The 21,995-nt window shown below is 42.6% G+C and overlaps 1 protein-coding gene across 2 annotated transcripts in view; it reads right to left on the reverse strand.

Moving 5' to 3' along the window:
• Window positions 1-18,276: 18,276 nt before the first annotated feature.
• The window catches only part of RBM33 (RNA binding motif protein 33), an 86,240-nt gene continuing 82,521 nt past the window's right edge, over window positions 18,277-21,995 (reverse strand). For both annotated transcript variants that reach the window (XM_048510302.1, XM_048510301.1), the window contains exon 19: window positions 18,277-21,331. In XM_048510302.1, coding sequence (XP_048366259.1) covers window positions 21,283-21,331 — 49 coding nt within the window. In that variant the 3' untranslated portion in view covers window positions 18,277-21,282. The remainder of the gene's footprint in view (window positions 21,332-21,995) is intronic.

The raw sequence follows: 21,995 nt of genomic DNA on the forward strand, positions 1-21,995 counted from the left end.
CTGAAATACACAGCATATTGTTCACTATAAAGATCTGGCATCTAGTCCGGTTTGTGCTCCTGATAGCATATTTGTGTTATTTATTGGTTCGTTGATTGAATACCACTTTCGTTTCTTGCTGCAAATCAAGGCAGTTTGCAAAAAGTGAAACAATGCAATAGGAACAGTAAATAATAAAATAAAACTGGAGTACAGAGTTAGACAAGGCAATAAAAATGGCATAAAACATTACTTATAAGAATTGCAAAAAACTGGATTACAGACATTGGGAAACCACTGGCGTAATGCCCATTGGGCAAGGTGGGCAGCTGCCCAGGGCATCACCTTGTGGGGGGCATCAAAATGCTGGGTTCGTTTTTGGGTATTTTAGTGGTTTTCCATTTTTGGCCTGCAGGGGGCGCAGTTTTTAGGCTAGCGGCACCAAAATTTCAGCGTATCATCAGGAGACTGTCCTCATGCTACCCACCAAGTTTGGTGAGGTTTGGTTCAGGGAGTCCAAAGTTATGGACTCCCAAAGGGGGTGCCCCTATCCCCCATTGTTTCCAATGGGAGCTAATAGGAGATGGGGGCTACAGTTTTGAGGGTCCATAACTTTGGCCCCCCTGAACCAAACTGCACCAAACTTGGGGGGTATCATTAGGGCAGTCTCCTGATGAGACCCTGAAAGTTTTGAGACTGTGCCTTCAGAAATGTGCCCCCCACAGCCTGCAACCCCCATTGACAGCAATGCAGAAAACTCAACGCAGAACAAAGATTCTTGGGCAAATTTCTAGGATGTTCCTGCAAAGGGTGCATTTTTGGATGTATCGGCACCAAAATTTCAGGGTATCATCTGGAGATGATGGCACCCCCCAAGTTTGGTGCAGTTTGGTTCAGGGGGGCCAAAGTTATGGACCCTCAAAACTGTAGCCCCCATCTCCTATTAGCTCCCATTGGAAACAATGGTGGATGAGGCACCCCCTTTGGGAGTCCATAACTTTGGACTCCTTGAACCAAACCTCACCAAACTTGGGGAGTAGCATAAGGACAGTATCCTAATGATATGCTGAAAATTTGGTGCTGATATGTCTAAAAATGCACCCCTTGCAGGCACCAATGTCCTGGTGCAAAAAAATATTTGGTCGTGGTGGAGTGGCCGCCCATGGGGGGGGGGGGGGGCATCCAACTCAGGTTTTGCCCAGGGCTACAGTTTGCCCAGGGCTGCCTCGTTACGCCCCTGTGGGAAACAATATAATAAGTCTAGGATAATGCATACATAGAACAGTGCCATAACCTACAGGCTTTGCCCCTTCATAAAAATGTCCTCCCAAACAATTCTGTTTCTGTGGAAGGCTTTCAAGGCCAGAATCACTGAAGTGTTGTGAGGTTTCCGGGCTGTATGGCCATGTTCCGGTAGCATTTACTCCTGACGTTTTGCCTGCATTAGTGGTTGGCATCTTCAGAAGATCTTCAGAGGATGCCAGCCACAGATGCAGGCAAAATGTCAGGAGAGAATGCTGCTAGAACACGGCCATACAGCCCGGAAACCCCATAACACTCCAATTCTGTTTCTCATATTCTGTGGAATGGCAGTAGCTTGGAGACCTTCCTGACCTCCTCAGGGATGCCATTTCGCAAAGCATTGGGTCAAAGCAGCTGCTGATCCGACTCAAGGAGCAGCAGTGGCGTAGGAGGTTAAGAGCTCGTGTATCTAATCTGGAGGAACCGGGTTTGATTCCCATCTCTGCCGCCTGAGCTGTGGAGGCTTATCTGGGGAATTCAGATTAGCCTGTGCACTCCCACAAACGGCAGCTGGGTGACCTTGGGCTAGTCACAGCTTCTCAGAGCTCTCTCAGCCCCACCTACCTCACAGGGTGTTTGTTGTGAGGGGGGAAGGGCAAGGAGATTGTAAGCCCCTTTGAGTCTCCTGCAGGAGAGAAAGGAGGGATATAAATCCAAACTCTTCTTCTTCTTCTTCTTCATTTGCAGAGTGGACTCTTCAGGAGACTTTGCTCAGAGGTGTGCAGCCATGGTTGTCAACCTCCAGGCAGTAGCTGGAGATCTCCCACTATTACAGCTGATCTACAGGCAACAGAGATCAGCTCACCTGGAGAAAATGGCTGCTTTGGAAGGTGGACTCTTTGCCAACATATCCTATTGAAATCCCTCCCCTTCCCAAACTCCACCCCCAAATCTCCAGGTATTTACTAACCCAGTGCTTGCAACCCTATTGGCAGCTGTCTCAGTGGGGTAACATCCGCAGAGGCAGGAGAGAGACTGATGGTGGTTACAGTTCTTCTCCAATACGAGCCTATTCTAAAATCTGGTCTAAATGTTCATTTCTTGGGACTTCTTAAAACCACTGGGCAAAAGGAAAGGTGGAAATAGTTAATTTCGCCAATTACAGAATCAGTTGCGGAAAAGCATGGGATATTTTCATATTTCCTGTGAAAATGTGTTTAAATTTCTACTTCTTGTGACAAAGGGAAGCATCTAAGAGGGCTGCCAAGTCCGAGTTTGGAAATTCCTGGAGATTTGGGCTGAGAAGGGCTGGGGTTGGGGAGGGAAAGGGCTTCAGCGGGTTATAGTACCATAGAGTTCACCCACCAAACTAGCCGATTTTCTCCAGGTAAACAAATCTCTGTCATCTGGAGAATTGTAATTCTGGGAGATCTCCAGGCCCCATCTGGAGGCTGGCAACCTTATCTAAGATAACTCCCTATTCACCTGTCAAGAAGAAGGGGAACTCTTCGGATAGCCTACAGCGCAGAAGAAGGAAAGGAAGATGGAGGCTGTCAAACTAACTGGGAGGGCCAAATTTAGAGAGGGGATGGGCTTCAATGGTTTATAATACCATAGAGTCCATCTTCTAGAGAGGCCATTTTCTCCAGGTGAACTGATCTTGGTGGCCTGGAGATCGATTGTAATAGCAGATCTCCAGCCACCACCTGGTGGTTGACAACTCCAACCCCTACCTTCCATCCTCCTTCGCCCGGAAGCTCCTTCATCAGCTGCATTCAGCACGAGAGCCCATTTTGCCTATTTTTTTTTTGAGAGGAGGCAATTATTTCACGGCAATTACGCTCAATCAGTAGCCCTTAAGCAGCTGGCGGCGTGTAATCATCCAGCCTCATTTGCAACCTTGATGGCCTTTGAGGTCGTCTAATTTCAGGTGCTTGGGACCATTTTTCCCCTCATTTGCAACCTTGATGACCTTGGAGGTCGTCTAATTCCAAGTGCTTGGGACCATTTTTCCCTCATAAATTTGAAGGAAGGAGATCATAAATGAACGAGGAAGAGGCAGGGGTAGGAGACGAAGACCTGGAAGCTGAGAATAAGATAAAGGATCGCCACAAATTAATCATCAGTGAAAATTAGGGTTCCTGCCCACCCGCTGTTCCAAGCGTGGTGATTGAAGGTTAGGTTGATGAGATGTGAGGCGGACCTCTCGACACGAGGAAATGAGTCCTCGTTCAAAATGCCGCTGATTAAATGGGATGTGTGGGTGACGCCCAAAGGAAAAAAAAACAAGAATGACATATTCCATACAGCATTTATGAGGCATGTGTAGGTTTCTCCTTCAGAGATGGTTCCTTTAAAGCTGAGACAATGAAGGCTTGTCAAAACAAAGCCCCAGAAAAAGATGAGCAGCGGCAAGGAACGGTCAAATGACATGCGACAGAGATCCACGATCAGTATTTCACATTAAAAGGTTTGAATGAAACCTCTTTTCCCTTCCGCAAGGTCATTGTGGCCTGAAAGGAAATGTGTGAAGGTAACTTGGCTTCCCAATAACATGGTAGATATACAAGGCTCCAGAGAGGGTGAGGCGAGTGCAGAGGTGGGATGCAGCAGGTTCTCACAGGTTCCCGAGAGTAGGTTACCAATTATTTGTGTGTGCCGAGAGGGGGTTACTAATTGGTGATTTTGCCACATGATTTTTGCCTTAGTTACGCCCCTCCTCTCAGCAGTAGCGCGCAGAACTTGAAGCAGTCTAGCAGGAGGTGCACCGGCATGCGTGGCAGCCTGCGCCTGCATGCATTCGTTTCCCGCCTAAAGACTGGCACAGCGACTGCATCCTTGCCACAGCCCTGCCCAAGAATGCCCCGCCCCCGGAATGCCTGGTCACACCCCCGTCGTGCCCCGCCCAGCCCCATTGGCGCTACGCCACAGTTTGAATCCCACCACCATAGGAACCTGTTATTAAAAGTTTTGGATCCCACCACTGGGCGAGTGAGGTACTTGTCTCAGATGCACAAAGCAGATGGTCACAAAAAATAAAAATACATGGACTGTCCCGAGTGGCCGGGCCATTAGGGTGTGTTTCTATACATTCAAGTTGAGCCAACCTGTCAGGGGTGGCTGGGTCCATGAGGGCAGAAGGCTCAGCCCCTTGTTTCCTTTACAGTAAAACAAAAGCTTTACTGAACCTACGACCAGCCCAGGGCTTTCAGTGAGCTCACCAATGCCAAGAATGTCATAGAATTCACCTTGCAGAGCTGCCATTTTCTTCAGACTACATCTCTGTAGCTTGGGTAGGAGTTGTAATTCTGAGGGATCCCCAGATCCCACCCAGAGGCTGGCATCCCTACATAGCGTGCAGTCTGGAGATCTATTATAATCCTCCTAGGAGATCTCATCTGGAGGTTGGCAATCCTAGCTTTCAGGTTGTCAGCTGAGCTCACTGCTGAAGCAAACTTAGCCTTGCCTGCTTGTCTTCTGCATGCTGCACTTGCCCCATTGCAAAGGTGTTTTTGATCCCAGCGTTTACCTCGAAGTCTGTCTGCACTCCCCTCCTCAGAAAGTTGCTTTCTGACTGGCATAATTTTTGCTTTTTCCACACACGCACTGTAGCAATGCTTCATCACTTCCCTGATTAGATGATCCAAAAAAAGACAGACAGAAAGCTCACGAAATAATAATTGAGAGGAGTAAAAGACTGAGGTAAAGAACTGAAAAAACAGTGCGGATAACAGTACGCCGTTTTGGCGGGAAAGAAACATGTTCACACTGTGAGGAAATACTAGCTTGGAAACACTTCAGCAAAAACAGTATGCTAAAAGCATTTTCAGAGACAAGGCAAAAGGTCCCTGGACACATTTTGGGAACCAAATGTGTGTTTGGGGGTGGGGGGAGATGCCATGGAGGAAGCGTTTCATAAATGAGCTGGAAATTATGTAGAAGGCTTGTGTGGAAAATACTTTTCTGGATGTCACCCAAGTTCCTCCCCATACTCAAACTACAGGAACCCCCCCCCCCCCAAAAAAAAAAAAAACATTCTTAATGGATCAGGTTTTCTTCTGGTCCAAAGTCTATGGCTGCACAATTCAAATATACAGAAAGAGGATGAGACGTATTAAATTGAGGGTAGACTGGCCAGCTTGTTCAATGGGTTCTTATGGCATTTATCAACCAGCAGAGACTCAAAAGGTAGAACCCACTGCCCAATTTCCACTTGTAGCAGCGGGAAATAAATGAAGGCTACGTCAATAGGGGTGGTTTTGCTCTACCACTCAGGGCTTTTGCTGTACTGCTCTGGAAGGCCTTTTTTTCTATGTTATCTGTTAAGGAGTAGGGAGACATGGCTGTTTGTTGTTAATCATGGTGATCTATGGAATTTTTTGTTTCTTGGGTCATTTGTCCTGATGAGGGAAAGAAGCAAGAACACTTTATCTAGAAATATGTGGGAAGGGTGTGCATTTCCCCCCGGCCCCACTGGGCACCAGTCACCACTACAACTAAGCATTCATTGCAAATTTCAAATACTGTAAGATCTCCTGTATGCTTATACTTCTGCACAGCCTGCTCTCCTCACTGTTTTTGAGAACAGCGGTTGGTAGTTTTGTGGCATCAGAGAAACTTAGAAATGGAAACAATTAAGATTGTTCAAGTCATCAGTGCTAGATGGTTCATACTGATGCTCCTGATTGTCTGGTTGTAAATACTTTAAAAATAAAAACAATAATTTTGTTTCATGTTTAACAAATATCACACATATACGTTTTAAAATTTAATTTAGAGTATTACAAGACCCTGCATCGTGAATTCTAAACAACCATCTGAGGCACTGAAAACAATCAAGCAGTGAAAACAGGCGCATGGTCTTATTCTAACAGGAGAAAACAACATGCTGAACAAATTGGGGAAATGGCTACTGAAAAACATATCAATAGTTCAAATCTGAGTGAGGTGCCCGGAAGAATGCAAGTGTCCTTTTAGGTAGGTGCAAAATTTTTAGTCTTTTGTCCTTGAGCTACATTTTACTTTTAATAATACACTTTTCTTACCATTTCATTAAAATTGTTGTCCTACCTTTTCCTTTAATTGCCTCTTTCCAATCTATAACTATTGAACCTATTGAGAACCCTTAATCGATAACTATTGAACCTATTGAGAAGACTATTGATCTATTTAGACTTCTGGTCTGCAGAGAACAGTACTCAGTCACAAGCCTTTATTGGCATAAAATAAACATACAAAATCAGCATACAAAATTTGCCCATTATTGCTCACAATTATAGACACTGGTACTAAAATACTAAATACTAAAATATATACATGGTCCTTCTGTAACTATAGGACATTCCTTCAGCTAAGTTAACTCACTTAAACGTCATCGGATACTGACAGAAGCTAGAAAAATTACTGCTGGCTATATGTGGTCATAATACATAGACATTGGTTGGTATTCATCTAGACTTACGTCTATTATTGTTAGCAGAAATTTTTGCTACATTCTCACACACTGTGGGATCCATGTTGTTCAAAAGCATAGGTATCTTAAGAGCATCAGTTAGATTGTTATACAGAAATGGGATAAGTGCAGATTGTGACATTCTGATTTTGCAAACCTTACACAATGAAAGAGGGTATGATCGAGTGTCTCCACCTGACCCATATTGCATGGACATAGCCTCCTCTGTTTATCAATTTGTTGATATCTGCCATAGAGCAGCATAGAAGGCATTAGATTGAATCTGGCCAGTGTTAAAGCTCTTCTTAATTTAGGGTTGGTGATCCACTGTAAATAATTGGCCATGTGTCCTTGTTCAATTGGAATAAGCAGGGTCAGGGGAACACGTTTTCCTCATGGCTGTTATCATATCCGATACTCTTGTCCTAATAGATTAGTTTTCAAGCAGCTATATGCTTCTGATAGGGAAAGAGGGACTAACGACTCTAATGAAAAGCCAAGAGTGTTGATTTTTCCCTCAACTGGTTTCAGCCACCCAGAATTTGCATAGTCGGAAAGCATGAGGTGTAACAGAACTGGAGTGATCCTGCAAATAGTGGATACGTAGCCAGTATCTGACAGTTCTCAGCCAGGCCATCGTGGCATATGATATTTGCCCGAGTTCTAAACATAGGGCTGCATATGAAGCACAATTTGGTAAGCCCATAATTTTGTGGAAGAGGCGGGGCTGTGCTGGGTTGATATTTTTGTTTATATCTCCGATCCTAGTATGGGCGCCGTAGAGGAGCTGAGAGCCGCATTTAGCATTGAACACCTTCAATGCGGATGAGTATATACTGGTGGCCCACAGTGAAAAAGAAACGCTGAATTGCTAGGGCACTGTTGTTAGCTGCAGCGAGTGCTAATTTCCTATGTACTGCCCAATTAAGGTTGCTAGTAAGAGTTATGCCCAAATATTTGAACTGGTTAACTTGTTCTATGGGTCTGTTATTGATGGTCCATGTATGACTAGGGGGTCTTCTAGCGAAGACCATTATTTTGGTTTTTCATAGTTAATTACCAGTTCGTTCCTCTTACAATATTCAGCACAGCAATTTAAGAGACGAGTGAGACCAACTTTAGTGTGGGAAAGAAGAACGGTGTCGTCAGCATACAGTAACGCTTGAACTGCGTGTTTAGTGCTTAGTTTGGGAACATGCCCATTGGCCTTCTGGAGGGTTGGCACTAGATCACTAAGGAATATATTGAACAAAGTGGGGGCCAATGTACAGCCTTGTTTGACCCCTCTGGTTGTGATGATATTTTCTGTGAGCGGTCCATTGTTAGCGGCTCTTATTCTGCAGCTGGAGTGCAAGTGTGTAGCTGTTTTATAAGAAACAGTAGTCTGGGGTCCATGTGTAACGCCGTCAATTTTCTCCACAGTAGGGCTCTAGATATGGGAGTCAAAGGCCCCTTTTAGATCCAGGAAGGCTGCAAACAGTTTCACGGTTATTATGAGTTATACTTTTGTTAGCTAAGTGTGCTAAAACTGTTACATGATCCAGTGTTGATTTATTTTTAGTGAATCAATTTGCTCCGGTCCCATTACTTCTGCTTGCTTGACCCAATGGTCCACTCTCCTAAGGCGACGTTCTGCATATAGTTTGCCAATTACAGATAATAGGCTTATAGGACTGATAGTTTGAAGGATTAGTAATATCACCCTTTTGTAGATTGGGACAACTATAGACGCCAGCCACATCTTTGGGATGCGGCCCGTGTTATTACATGGGTAAATAAGGAAGCCAGAGTTGTAGCCCACCACCGGGTGAGGGATTTAAGTATTTCTGGTATTATTGCATCAGGACCTGGGGCCTTACCGCTTTTCAAACCACTGATTAGTTTACTCACTTCTTGAGGATTAACCTCAGGCCAATCTGGTAGCTCCTCTGGTATTGAAGTGGAATCAGGGTATTCAGTTAGGCTAGCATTGAACAGATTAGAAAAATAACTGAACCATCGGTCTAGTGAAATATGGGGCAACTGGATACTGCACGTTTGGGCCCTTCTATTTATGATCTGCCAGAATTGCTTAATGTTATTTGTTAAAGTGGCTTGATATAGTTGTTCCCACTGCTGTTCGAATTGATTTTTTCGTTTCCATTGTACCATAATTTGAAAATCCTTTTTCAGTTGGGTTATATTGCTGAGTAGCTTTTCCTCACCTGTGCTGCGGTAACTTCTATATAATGATCGTATTAAGTTGTTAAATTCAATACAGTAGCGATCAAACCATTCTCTATGACCGTTTACAGCCTTAGATTTGGTCGAGGAGATGGCTTGAAGTTCCCCTGCTAAATTTGAAACTAATTGTTCAAAGTGATGTATTCCACGTTCTGGTGTGTCAGCCTGTAATATATTCTCTTTTAATTTATTAAATGTAAAAGAGCTAAGTAGTGTTTCTGTAGCAGCTGCCACCTGAGGTGACCATGTTATTTTCTGATGCCTAAAGTTGGTGGGGTCCTCTGTATTGGTCTTTACCTCAAATGAAAAAGTTACATTGAGTGGAAGATGATCACTTAGCAATAAGTCCCCAACGCTAAAAGATGTGACACACTGGTGTAGATAGGGGGATATTAAGATGTAATCGATCACGCTAGCACCGGCGAGTTTACCAAGGTAAAGCTATCTGCATTCCTATAGCACTTGAGGCCGTTTAACCATAATTTGTTAAATTTGATGGCAAATTTGATTAACTGAATTCCTGCCGCATTCACGAGAGAGTCCTTTGAGGAGCGAAGAGCTGGGGTTAGAAGAAGCTTTATGCACGAGATCATCCCTCCTGATTCAAATGGGCCAAAGTGGTAGAAAGGTCCGTACCCACTCTGGCGTTAAAATCACCTACCAGGATCACCTCCGTAGATGGTTGTTTATTTTCTAAATTTTCTACAAATGATGATATCCTACTCCATGTGTTGATTAAGGAGTCTCGTGTCAATCCAGCAGGTATATACAAGTTCACTATAATCATGTGAAGAGCTTCCCCCCTCTACCAAAACAGCCTGTGCAAGAGGGGGACATGAGTCGAGAGGAGTTGCTTTGATGCTGTTGGCTACAAATAGTGAAAGTCCTCCAGAATAACGACCAAACTTGGATACTCTTGTAGCAGGAAGAGAGTATTGTTGGTAGCCATTTAAGGCAAGCTCTGAATTGGACCAAGTTTCTTGTAAGGCTATAAACGTAAATTTTTTGTAGATAAGTGAGGAAATCACGATTATCGCATTTCTTGATCCATCCGGCTATATTCCACGAGATGAGGGAAATCACATCTCTTCTCTGACTTGGATTTGGAGATACTTCCCCCCATGCTGTGTTGGTCCCAGATTGGCTAAGAGATTTTGATAAGGGTTGGCGTCACTGAGATTGGTCTATGGTTGTAATTTCGTGGTCATTTTGGCCCACATCCATTACCTTGTAGCCTAATCGGGTCTGGCATGGAGGTATGTGTATCTGAAGCCGTGGAAGAATAGTCAATTATAATCTCTTTGGTGGGGCTTGGCTGAGTTGTATTATCCAAGAAGCTCTTAAATGCATGTATTTCAATCGGTACTTGAATGGAAATCCCAGATGATCTGTTATTATCTATAACCTGATCTGTCTTCTGAGACGTAGTAACCTCCTTTGACAGAGGGATGCTGATGTTTGGGTGGGCTTCTGTTGATTGAAGTGGGGTCATCCTCAGCTCTTTCAGTTCCTCGAACCAAGATTTCTTTGGAGTTTTTAGGAGAGTATCTTTATCCAGTACATTTGTGGACCTGAGGTCTACCTCCCAATGTAAGGGGGAGGTTTGATGATATACATTCTCAAGTGCTAGAGAGGTAGCCTGGATAGGTGTTGGAGTAAGATCAGTATTTGTTGGGGAACAGTGTGTTTCACCGTGAGCTGCTGTGGGTGGCTTTGACACAGGCTCTGGCATTGTAATAGGGTGGTCTGTGTTCTTGGCGAGGTGCAGCCTCAAGGCCTTTGTAGTAGGGCTGGTTGAATAAGGGTTGCCTTTAGCCTGACTGGCAGTCCCCCCTTTACTTATGGGCCCACAATTTGCTTCATTAGGAGAGTTATCTGGAGAACAGTAACTTTGAGTTGCAGGATTATAGGCAAGTAAGGTTGGGCGAAGGGGAATTTCCAGAGCATAATACATCCCCCAAGGCCTCTGGAACAGAATTGGGAGCAGAATTGAGGCGCAAAACATCCTCCACTTCCTCAAGGATATGTTGGTGGGAAGAGTGGATTTCATTCAGGGACATCTCAAGTTGCTTCCACTCAACCGCTAGTTCTTTGATTCCTTTGGTAAAAGCTTCTGAAGAGTGTCCAGTTTTAGGGTTTCCAACAGCAGTCGCTTTGTTGAACTCCTTTGAATTTGCATTTCTCTTGTCAGGTGTAGCATGGGTGTCCTCAATGAGTCTGTGGATAGTAGTATTCCTAAAGAGACGCATAATTTTAATATCATACCTTCTGGAAAAAAAGTGGCGATGTTTCAACAATAGTGAAGGCATTTTAGATGTGCTAAAAGTTAGGGCAATTCTTTTATAGTAATCCCACAGGGCAAGTATTCATATGAAGTCAACTGAATCTTGTATGGAGCACACTCTAACAACTGGCTCAAAGAGAACCTAATTGCACTATAATTTGACCACCTATTTTGGTTTAGCTTGGAATGTCCAATATACAACACCACTTTCGCTCTTTTGCAAAATTAACGAATTCATATTAACTAGCTTTAGCTGTCGGGTGGGTGTAGGCCTTGAAGGCCAATGGGCAGTGTCTGAATAAAAGGGAGCTACCACGTCAGATCCATTTCCTGAAGCTTGTGTCTTTAAAATTTGATGGGAGATCAAGTCTAACTTAGCCCCCAGGGTGGTAAAATTGGTTAAAAGTAGGTCAAGAGTTTTTTGAAATTAAAATCAACTCATTAGAGAAAAGTTCCTGTCGAATGTATAGAATTGTCATGTGTTGTTTGTTCTTTATTCTTGTTGGGAGGATTTTGTAACCTCGGAATTAAAGCATCCCTGTTTTCCCTAAACCAGTTGGGAGATGGGCTTGTTGCAAAACTTCTTCTGCAGGGCTAGGAAACATATCCTCCAGCTCCAGGTTAGCTTCCAATGGAGCAAATCTATTTGATAGTGTTAATCCCTCAATTAGTGCCTCCACTGGAGAATTGTCGGTGAAAAACTGGTCAATTTTAGTCTGTTTACTAGACTTCTGGCATGGAGAGTGTGGGGATGAAAGGTACCGTTTCCTCCCGTTCTTCATTTTAGATAGCAGCCGTAAAACAATCAGACAATGAGTAAAATATTCGCACAGGAGCAATTAATTACACTAAGCTAAAACAGACGCTTAAGACGCCAAAGGCTGGTAAAAAATACTAAGTAGCTAAAAGGCTTAAGAGCAAACTTCAAAAGTTCATTAAACTTCAGAAGTTCATTAAAATATATAATATAAAACAGAACCTTAACAGCTGGTGTTAAAAAAAACCTAAAAAAACTTTAGTAAAAGTCTCAAGGCTTTTAGCTGAGAATAGGGGAAATTGGCGTCTCCACACCAGCTGGTCAGGGAATGAGGAATGAGCCAGCAAGAAAGCCCTCAAACACTCTGGTTGAGCCAAGAAAATAAAAAATAAAGATAAAATAAAACCAGCAGTTCAACCACACCTGATGATAGGGAAGCTCCAGGCTTCAGAAGTACACAACTTGTTTTAAAAACAAAAGGGAAACAGACTCATTAGTCAGCATTGCTATTATTAAAGTATTGTGGATTTTAGCCTGGTTTTAAAATATCAACTCAGAAGGTTCTTTAATATAGTCTCTCTCAACAAAATTGCAATAGAAAGCTCTAAATTAAAAGAAAGTGCTAAATACTAAGAGATAAAACTACAAAGGGTAGGAGAAATTTAAAACTTATCTTTAAAAGGTGGAGGAGCTCAACGAAGAGCGACCGCTCGGCACCAACCCAAGAGGAAAACTGAGGAGAGAACAGTACTGATCTATAACAATCTCCTAACCAGATTAGGTGTAGTCAAGTGGGCAGAACAGTGGTTTAGAGAAGGGCAACTAGGATGATTGAAGGATTGGAGCACCTTCCTTATGAGGAGAGGCTGCAGCGTTTGGGACTCTTTAGTTTGGAGAGGAGGCGTCTGAGGGGGGATATGATTGAAGTCTATAAAATTATGCATGGGGTACAAAATGTTGACAGAGAGAAATTTTTCTCTCTTTCTCACAATTCTAGAACCAGGGGGCATACATTGAAAATGCTGGAGGGAAGAATAAGGAGTAATAAAAGGAAACATTTTTTCACACAACGTGTGATTGGTGTTTGGAATATGCTGCCACAGGAGGTGGTGATGGCCACTAACCTGAATAGCTTTAAAAGGGGCTTGGACAGATTTATGGAGAAGTCGTCAATCTATGGCTACCAATCTTGATCCTCCTTGATCTGAGATTGCAAATGCCTTAGCAGACCAGGTACTCGGGAGCAACAGCAGCAGCAGGCTATTGCTTTCACATCCTGCATGTGAGCTCCCAAAGGCACCTGGTGGGCCACTGCGAGTAGCAGAGTGCTGGACTAGATGGACTCTGGTCTGATCCAGCAGGCTAGTCTTATGTTCTTAGAATGTAGTAGTTCTCAAGCCCTTCGGGGACGGGGCGGTATAGAAGCCTAAAGTATAAATAAATAAATAAATTCAGATCACTGCTGGGCCAGAAAAATTCAGTTACCTAACAATGTTGCTGTGGAAAGAAGCTAATGTACGGTACCCGCCCCAGCTTATATTGTAACTACAAAAATTAATATGAGAGTCCTTGAAGCTGTTGAATAAAGTACACAAGGCCATGTCATTAAAAAGGGTTTTTTTATTTATACATTTATACACTTGTTACAGTGAATAAGTTTGATCGCACAATGACACTTGAGCAAGTTTAATTGCAGAGGGATGTTCTGAAATCTGATTTACACACTGATTTTCTCTGCGAATTCAGACCAAGTCAGCAAACTCTAGAGAAACCTTGTAATACATGTGCAATGAACTTGTTGCAAAAAAAGGTCATGTAGATTACATTTAGAAAACAAGGTGTAAAATAATGTGGCATCAGATACTGCAGACAAACAGAGGCAGAATGTAAACCCCAGTGGTGTCGAGGGTCACAACTCAGCAAACAGATCTTGAATTTATCCTAATAAATACAATTTTCACAGTCCAGATTACAGCAGTACAAAGTTTGAAAGGCAATGCCAGTTACATTCACGTCTGTACACTATTTTAGGAGATTACAGGTTAGGAAGGATCACAACCAGTCACAGTAATAACGGATCGACAGGGTCTTGCTATTGCTACATGGTAAGGGTTACAAAGCTATCGCTATCACTGAGTTCAGGGAGAACTAGGAGCGCCTGTGAAAAGAAAGGAAGAGGAAAGAAAAGAGGTTAGCAACGGCGCATCCTCCAGGTGCATCCAGACATACCTTGGGATCCAGGACCCCTTGCCTGTATGGATAACAAAACTACATTAATGGTTAAGAGACTAAGAACATTCCTAAAGGAGAAAAAATGTAAAGGTGGTGGGGGGTGGAGAACCACAATAAATTCCAGTTCAGGTGTACTGTAAGCATTTGCAAACATTCCAGCCTCCTCTAAGGCTGTGGAAACACCTATTTGTGTCCTAAAATACTGATTTGAAGTGCCTTATTAAGGACATAGGCAATGGATCAGCAATCATTCCTGGGCCATAGAGGCCTCGTAGTTGGGACAAGAGTTTAGCAACCATGGATTGCAAAGATCAGTGCCACTGAAGGGACTTGAAAGATTTCACCTCCATGCCAGTTATGGACAATTGAATCCCCTTTAATTGCAGGGAGAACGTCCCTGATGCTTGATTTAGCGAAAGGTCCACAGGTGCAATCTTGCCTATTCTGTACGATGGAAGGTGGGTACGAAGTGGCTCAGCTGGAAGCTGGCGTAGCTTCCCCTGTATGCTATGCTGTAGTAATACTAAGTGCCATCAAGTTGCAATTGACTAATGGTTTTCACTGAGATGAGCAGAGGTGGCTCACTTGCCTTCCTCTGCATAGCAACCTTAGTCTTCCTTGGTGATGATACATCCAGGCACTAACCATGGAAGACCTTGCTTAAGCTTCCAAGTTCTGATGAACTCCAGCTAACCCCAACTATTCAGGCTGCTACGATATGCTGTAGGAACTGCGTTTTCACCAGCATAAGAATCTCCAGCATCTTGTACTGAAGCCTTCAGCGATCCCCTCAAAGCCCTAATTCAATAATAGAGTCAATGCTTTGTACACAGGCAGTCCCAGGTTCCACATCTGGATTCCTCAGTTACAAGAATCTCCGGCTGTGAAAGATCTTTGCCTAAGTTCTTGGAGAGCAGCTGCCAGTCAAAATAGGCAGTCTTGGGCTAGATGGACTAATGGTCTGATGGTGAAAGGCAGCTTGGTGTATACTCAGTGGTGGGATCCAAAAATTTTAGTTAACAGGTTCCCATGGTGGTAGGATTCAAACTGTGGCGTAGTGCCAATGGGGCTGGGCGGGGCACGACGAGGGCGTGGCCGGGCATTCGGGGGCGGGGCAAACAAAAACTTTGCTACGTCTTACTTTCGGGGGATGCCTTATATTTTGCACTTCAGCAAAACCTCTACTACGTCTTATTTTCAGGGGATGTCTTATATTCGGGGAAACAGGGTAGCTCCCACAAAGCCACACTGCAGTCTGCTTTCCAAACAGCAAAACAAGTAAGACTGGATGACCAGAGTCCTTATGGCCCAGTGGGAAATTTCTGGGCTTAGCTGTTTGGATTCTATTGGTCTTTTACACAGGAAGGAAGAACTGTAAGAATAAGAAGAAAGCGAAGCTGATGCCATTGCCTAGTCAAACAGGAGGAAAATTTTGTACAGCAGCAGATCTGGACACAAAAGAACCAAGGTCAAATTGTAGGAAGCTTAACTGGATGATCTTGGGTGAGCCCCAACCTCAAAGCCTAATAAAAGGCATTTAAAGGATGATAAAAAGCAAATAAGGAATTGGGGGGAAATGCTGTTAAAACATTACTAAAACTGCACGAAATATGTACAAAGATCCTCTGTAAATAAATGAATTTAATATATTCGCTGCACCTGTAATAAGAAATTTATTTACTTCCAAACCCTGAAGGAGTTTAAGGATCAACTCTCCAGTCTCTCCTAGACCTGTAAAGAAAATTACTGAATTATTTAAAAACAAAGAGTATTAATTTCAGAGACATACCAATAGCAAAGAATAAAAACCACTATTCACTGAAAAACAAATGACTAAAGAATCATGTAAAAGCAGAACTTTACAATCCAGAGATTTTTTTTAACATTTCACATATAATTTCAATAAAACTGTTTTAAAAAGACTACTGGAACACTCCATTTAATTTGCACATTGGTTCAAAGAGATTTATCCTCCCAGATTATGCACATTAATACCCTCTAGAGGTCATTCATTCACAGGGTCGCCATAAGTCGGATGTGACTTGATGGCACGTCACACACAGAACAAGAATCTGCTGAACAGATAGCACATGATGACCGACTGCCCTTTTAGATTCGCATCCAATCCAGTGGCAAAGGGTGATGATTGTGTTCAAAAAGAATTGACCTCACCAGTGTGAAAAAGGACATTCTTACCAAGGTGAACATGAAAATTGGGGGAGTATCCTCTGTAGATCATTTTTTAAAAAGGGGGAGGAGATCCTTCCCAACCGCATTTATACCAGAAGATGGTATACATGAGATCCAATATGAATCTGGAGTCTGTACATAAGGCCCTCTAAGACTTATGTAGATAATAGGTAATCAACTGTGTTGAATAATATATATATATAGGTTACAAAAAAACCTTACAGAAAATCCTTAGGATTTAATACTTTGCAATGCTACTACCATAGTACTGATACTATGAAATTCATACTGCTATTTAACAGTGATGCTAACGCAACATTCCACAGACAAACTCTAACTTGTTGAGAGCCTAGAGGTATTATATGGTGTGCGCCTTTGCTATCTAATTGCACCTTCTGGTGTTATATAAAGATGTCTCCGGCTCTTTGATTTGTCCAAAATTGCTGCTGCAAAATAAAGTTTAGAAGACAGTAAGAAAGCAGCTAATAAAAAAAAACCCATATGTGTAGGCTATCAGTAAGAATACAACACCAACAGCCTACCATTTGAGTAAAAGACGTGTCAATGGAAGGCCAATGGAAAGATCAATGTAACAAACAAGGAAGGGAAATAGAGCACACCAGGAAAAGCTAGAGATAAGCCAAACCCCACTATTACTTCCCCTAATACTCACACAGAAGAGATTGGTGAAAGACACCAAACAAAAAGTTGACTAGCTCAAGAATATACTAAAAAAAAAAAAAAATCCACTTTGAACTGGTACATGAAGTGTATGCTACATACAAGTCAGAATTCCTGGTGTCATCTATGCTTCAAGCTAAACCTTGCTGGGAAAACAGTTGTCAACCTACAGACAAAAATCATAAATTAAAAGTATGGCAAAAATAAAAATGATACTACTGGTTCCCACAGGGAATGATACCACTGGTTCCCAAGATGACATTCTCCCTTCATTCTTCTGGGGTTGCTACTCTGGATACACATATTGCCCTGGTAATGAAACAAAGATAGTACCACATAAAACTCAGCTGCTGAAAACAAATGTTATCTTTGGATTTCACCACATGGGACACAACGATATGAACAAGCTGGCATGAATGAATGAAAGGGAACTGTCACCTGGGGCTAACATTTCCCCATAAAAACGATCGTCTAAACTCATCCACATTCTTGAGTTTTGTCCCCTGGAACATAAAGACTGCAAACCACAGAAAAATGGGCTGTGTTTTTTGTAGTAGGGCTAGATAAGAATATTCCAATCTCCCTCGATTAAGTTCACTCTAACGATTCATCTTTTTTTTACTTCAATGATTCAAGGAGCTCAAATCAGGAATAAATGTATGTAGCATCTCTTGTATTTATAAATGGACTTCAGCTGATCACCTCTACTTTCCTTCTGGGTCAATACTGGAACAAAACTCTTCATAGTATGAAGAGGTGTTAAATTCAGTACATCATAAGAGTATAGGGACCAGCCTGAATTGTCAATATGAAGAAAAACAACCTTATTTCATTCTTGATGGAAGTATTATACTCCAATGGAAATAACCCTATGAACCTTATCAAATAGAATCCCCCAGCTGTCCCAATCTTTTTAAAAAAAAGTTTTCAGGACCAAACTAAAAATTTCCCCTATATTTTCCACTGGAAAAAAGTACTGCCCAGTGAAATGTTGACCGTTAACTTGTAATTAAGAACATTTTTCCAACATTGCACAACATTTGGCTGCATTTTTTTCATCAGGAAGGTCATGAAAGGTAATGTGAATTTGAAAATGTCGCAAAATTAAAACAGAAGTTATTATAAGAGGGAGAAAAAAATGGCCTCCACCTACAGTAGATATTCACTAAAATAGCCATACCAAATTTTAAGTTTCTGAATTTCAATGAACAAATAATACACAGATCAGGATATATGTAGTGACTTACTAGCATCTTTATAAAAAAGTTGAATTACACCAAAAAAATTTAACATTTATGGAACTGTGTCCATTAAGCTTTGATAAGACAACACAACCAACTTGACCCCTCCCTCTCCAAGATTCTTGATGTGATTGAACCAGAAGCACTTTGAATATCTTCATTGAAAGTCTGTCCAAAAGTCCAATATTTACATAATACACAAAATGCGATTCTTGCATTTTGCATCTTCGTTTAAATGCATGATACAGAAAGAACAAGATAATGGTTGCAACAGATCTTCTGCAAAAATTGTGTCGTGTTGCATGGGGGGTTGGGGGGGTCCTACTTTGTCTTTTTTACAGAAGGTACCTCATACTGAGAAGAGCCACACCCTGATCCGGCTAACAAATCTTACAGCTAAGTTAGCACGAGTCCAGGTATCCCATTACAAATATCTCAGTGATTATTTAAACTCAGCCGCTGGGTGCCTGCCACCCAGCGCATGGGATTCCTTCCGCCAGCTACGGAGGGGAAGAATCACAAGCATGCGGGGGACTCTCCTTTCCCATAATCTAAACCGAAAAATCCCAGTTGAAAGTTGTGAACATACAAAATACCTATCTACGTGAATACCTATCTATGAGCACACCATATTCTCCATAACATAGAGCAGGGATGGCGAACCTATGGCACTCCAGATGTTCATGGACTACAATTCCCATCAGCCCCTGCCAGCATGGCCAATTGGCCATACTGGCAGGGGCTGATGAGAATTTTAGTCCTTGAACATCTGGAGTGCCATAGATTTGCCACCACGGACATATAGAGTCAGTCCATGATGTCTACACTACCTATACAGAAGTGCCTCAGCTATTTTCGCACAGCATTTCAAAACCCTAAATAATTGAAAAAGCACAAGTATTTCCTTGTAATGTCCTGAACTGGACTGGACTAATTGTTCAGGTGCCACTGCATTCCTCCCCCATCATGGAGTATCTTCTGCTTTAAAAACCCGGCTAAACCAACACAGTCCCCCTGTCTACTACTAAGCCCAGATCCTGAAAGCTGCTTGCAATCCCTGTGGTTCGCCTCATTTGTCCAATCCTCTGTAGGGACATCATGAGTTTGCCCAAGCTATTTACTACAGAAAAGGGGTTGCTGAACAATACAGCAACACATTTAAACTTTGCAACCCGAATCTAAATGCAACAAAAGATTTAGTGTCCGCGAAAGAACCAAGCTACCTCGAAGGCTAGCACAGTCTCATTAATTATGCGTGGCATTGGTATGCTGATCAAAATTTCCATTTTACTCCTGGAAACATTCCTGAGCAGAGGAAAACGGACGATCCATCAGAACCCAGGATTTCTGGTGCCTCCACAAGCATAAGTGAACGGATCAAGGACAAAACTCACCTCCGTGGCATGTTCAAGCCTGCGCACTCCATGAGATCATGTTTACAAGCTGTATGTTAAAAAATATCTTTAAAACAATCATACTTTTATTGACGACTAAGCTATTCCTGTAAGCAGGCAATATTACCTAAAAGGCTTTGTCCAATATTGACAGCTTGGCCTTAACGGCAACTCAACTGGGGATTTAAACGTTATATTCTGTGGAGTCTGAGACTCCCACACAACATTCTTCAGCTGACTACTTTTTTCCCCGGGCTGACATTTTTTTAAAAAGTTTTAGCCTTCCGTTAAATTTTTAGAGAGTCACTTTCTAATAACTGATTCTTATCTTATACTCAGTCTTTCTGAGTATCCACAATTCTGATGGGTGCCTATTTCAACTGACGCAGTATTTAGAGAATGAACTATGAAAGACCCCCATTAGCTGGATGCAAAGCAGTTCTAGATACCAAAAAATTGCCTTCCCTTTGGGAACAACAGGAGGAGACAGTGAGAAGGGGTTTTTTCCCCCGCTATCGCCATCCTGTACATAATCTGTGCATAATTTCTGGAACAGCTCCATGTCTCCAGGAAACAAGCATTTTCCTCATTTCACCTCAGAGGGGGAACACTACAATGCAGTTCAACAGCCTCTGCCATTTATGCAGGCTTCGCAGCAAATTAAAAGACGTAAAGAGTACATTTCAAAAAGAAAAAAAAGATGGAAATCAAAGTAATGAATTGCTGGGAGCAAAGTGGGTACCAGTAGGACAATTTGCAACAGGCTGTTAGGAACGGATCTTGCTTGTGGGCTTTGGTTAGCATTATAATAAATGGGAATGCTTAAGAGCTTTCTCCTCCCCCCATGCATTTCGTAAGCCCCTTTCAAAGTAATGTAAGACACATAAACGAATGCAAAGAGGCATGTCTCAGAGCCTCCAGGACAGCAAAATACAAGTTACTTGTTATGGAAAGAGAGGAAATTGGCTGGGTTATTCCTGTAAGAAAGCACCAGAGAGGAAAGAAGGCTGAGAGAATATAATGGAGTCTATGCTGCAGAGGCTGCATATGTAGCATTTAACCAAGCAGGAATAAGAACTTCCAAGTGTTAGCTTCGACATCCCTTGGCCAACTACCAACCATTTATGTACCCCATACCTTATTCTATATATGATATACCTGCTTAGCTATTAAAGATAGGTGTAGGTGCATTCTCATTTCAATACCCCTTACTGAAGATAAGAGCAACCATTATCAAATATTCTTTGCTATGAATAAACATATTTTTTAAAAAACGTTTGCAGAGTTAGTGTTCTTTCAGTGCGAGTCACTGATCACACAGGACGTCTCTTGAGCTCTACGCGCGCTGTGTGGTGCTCCCGGGCACAGGCCCCCATAGTTTCCACAGGTTTACAATAGTACAAAATGAAGCCAAGATTAAAACCCCATTTGTTGAGCCTTGTACTTTTGGCTTCCTTTACGGTCCGCAGTGTCACAAAGTAGTCTGAAGGTTAAATAGGATTCTGCAAAGCTGGAATCAGACTGCTGGGGGAGATCCTGCCCTAAGGGCTTCCTCTAGAGCAGGCCACCCGTAGCGAACGGACCAGTCACCTCCATTCCACTTCAGGTCACTCCACTATCAGTGCCACGTTGATGTGGGACAAATCTATCATGTGCCTGAAAAAAGGGTAAAACACAAGTGTCAGGGTCCAAAGCTCCAAAGCTCATACCCGTCAGTGCGCTAAAGGTCCTCCCATGTCATACATTTCTGCCACAGGTCAGTTAAAAAGCTAACATCTGCACCCGGACTTGGGGGGAAACGTTCACCAAGATTTAGGAATGAAAGCGGGCAGCCGCCAAGGGAGTCCTTTGTGCTTCAACGCTGGACACAGAAAAGAGACATTTCAGAGACATTCAATTCCACATAGGTGGTTGTTGTGGGTTTTCTGGGCTGCGTGGCTGTGGTCTGGTAGTTTTTGCTCCTAATGCTTCACCCACATCTATGGCTGGCATCTTTCAGAGAAACACCTCTGGATGTGACATACCCCTGATGATGCCAGCCAGGCAAAGTGGTAAGAGTCAAAACTTCCAGTCCTCAGCCACACAGCCTGGAAAACCAATAGTAGCCAGTTGATTCTGGTCCCGGACGCTTTCAAAAATATGCCACACAGGTGGCTTAAATCTGAGACCTCAAACCAGCAGCTTCTGCAGAGATTATGTAACACGTCCTCAGCATTCATAATATACTTCTACTTGAGCATAAGAAAAATGGCTAGATGACAAAAAAAACGACGTTTACATCGGAAAGGGGATGCCAAACTTAAGAGTACAAAGAGTACAA

This window comes from Sphaerodactylus townsendi, linkage group LG11, assembly GCF_021028975.2.
Source record: "Sphaerodactylus townsendi isolate TG3544 linkage group LG11, MPM_Stown_v2.3, whole genome shotgun sequence".
Taxonomy (NCBI): domain Eukaryota; kingdom Metazoa; phylum Chordata; class Lepidosauria; order Squamata; family Sphaerodactylidae; genus Sphaerodactylus; species Sphaerodactylus townsendi.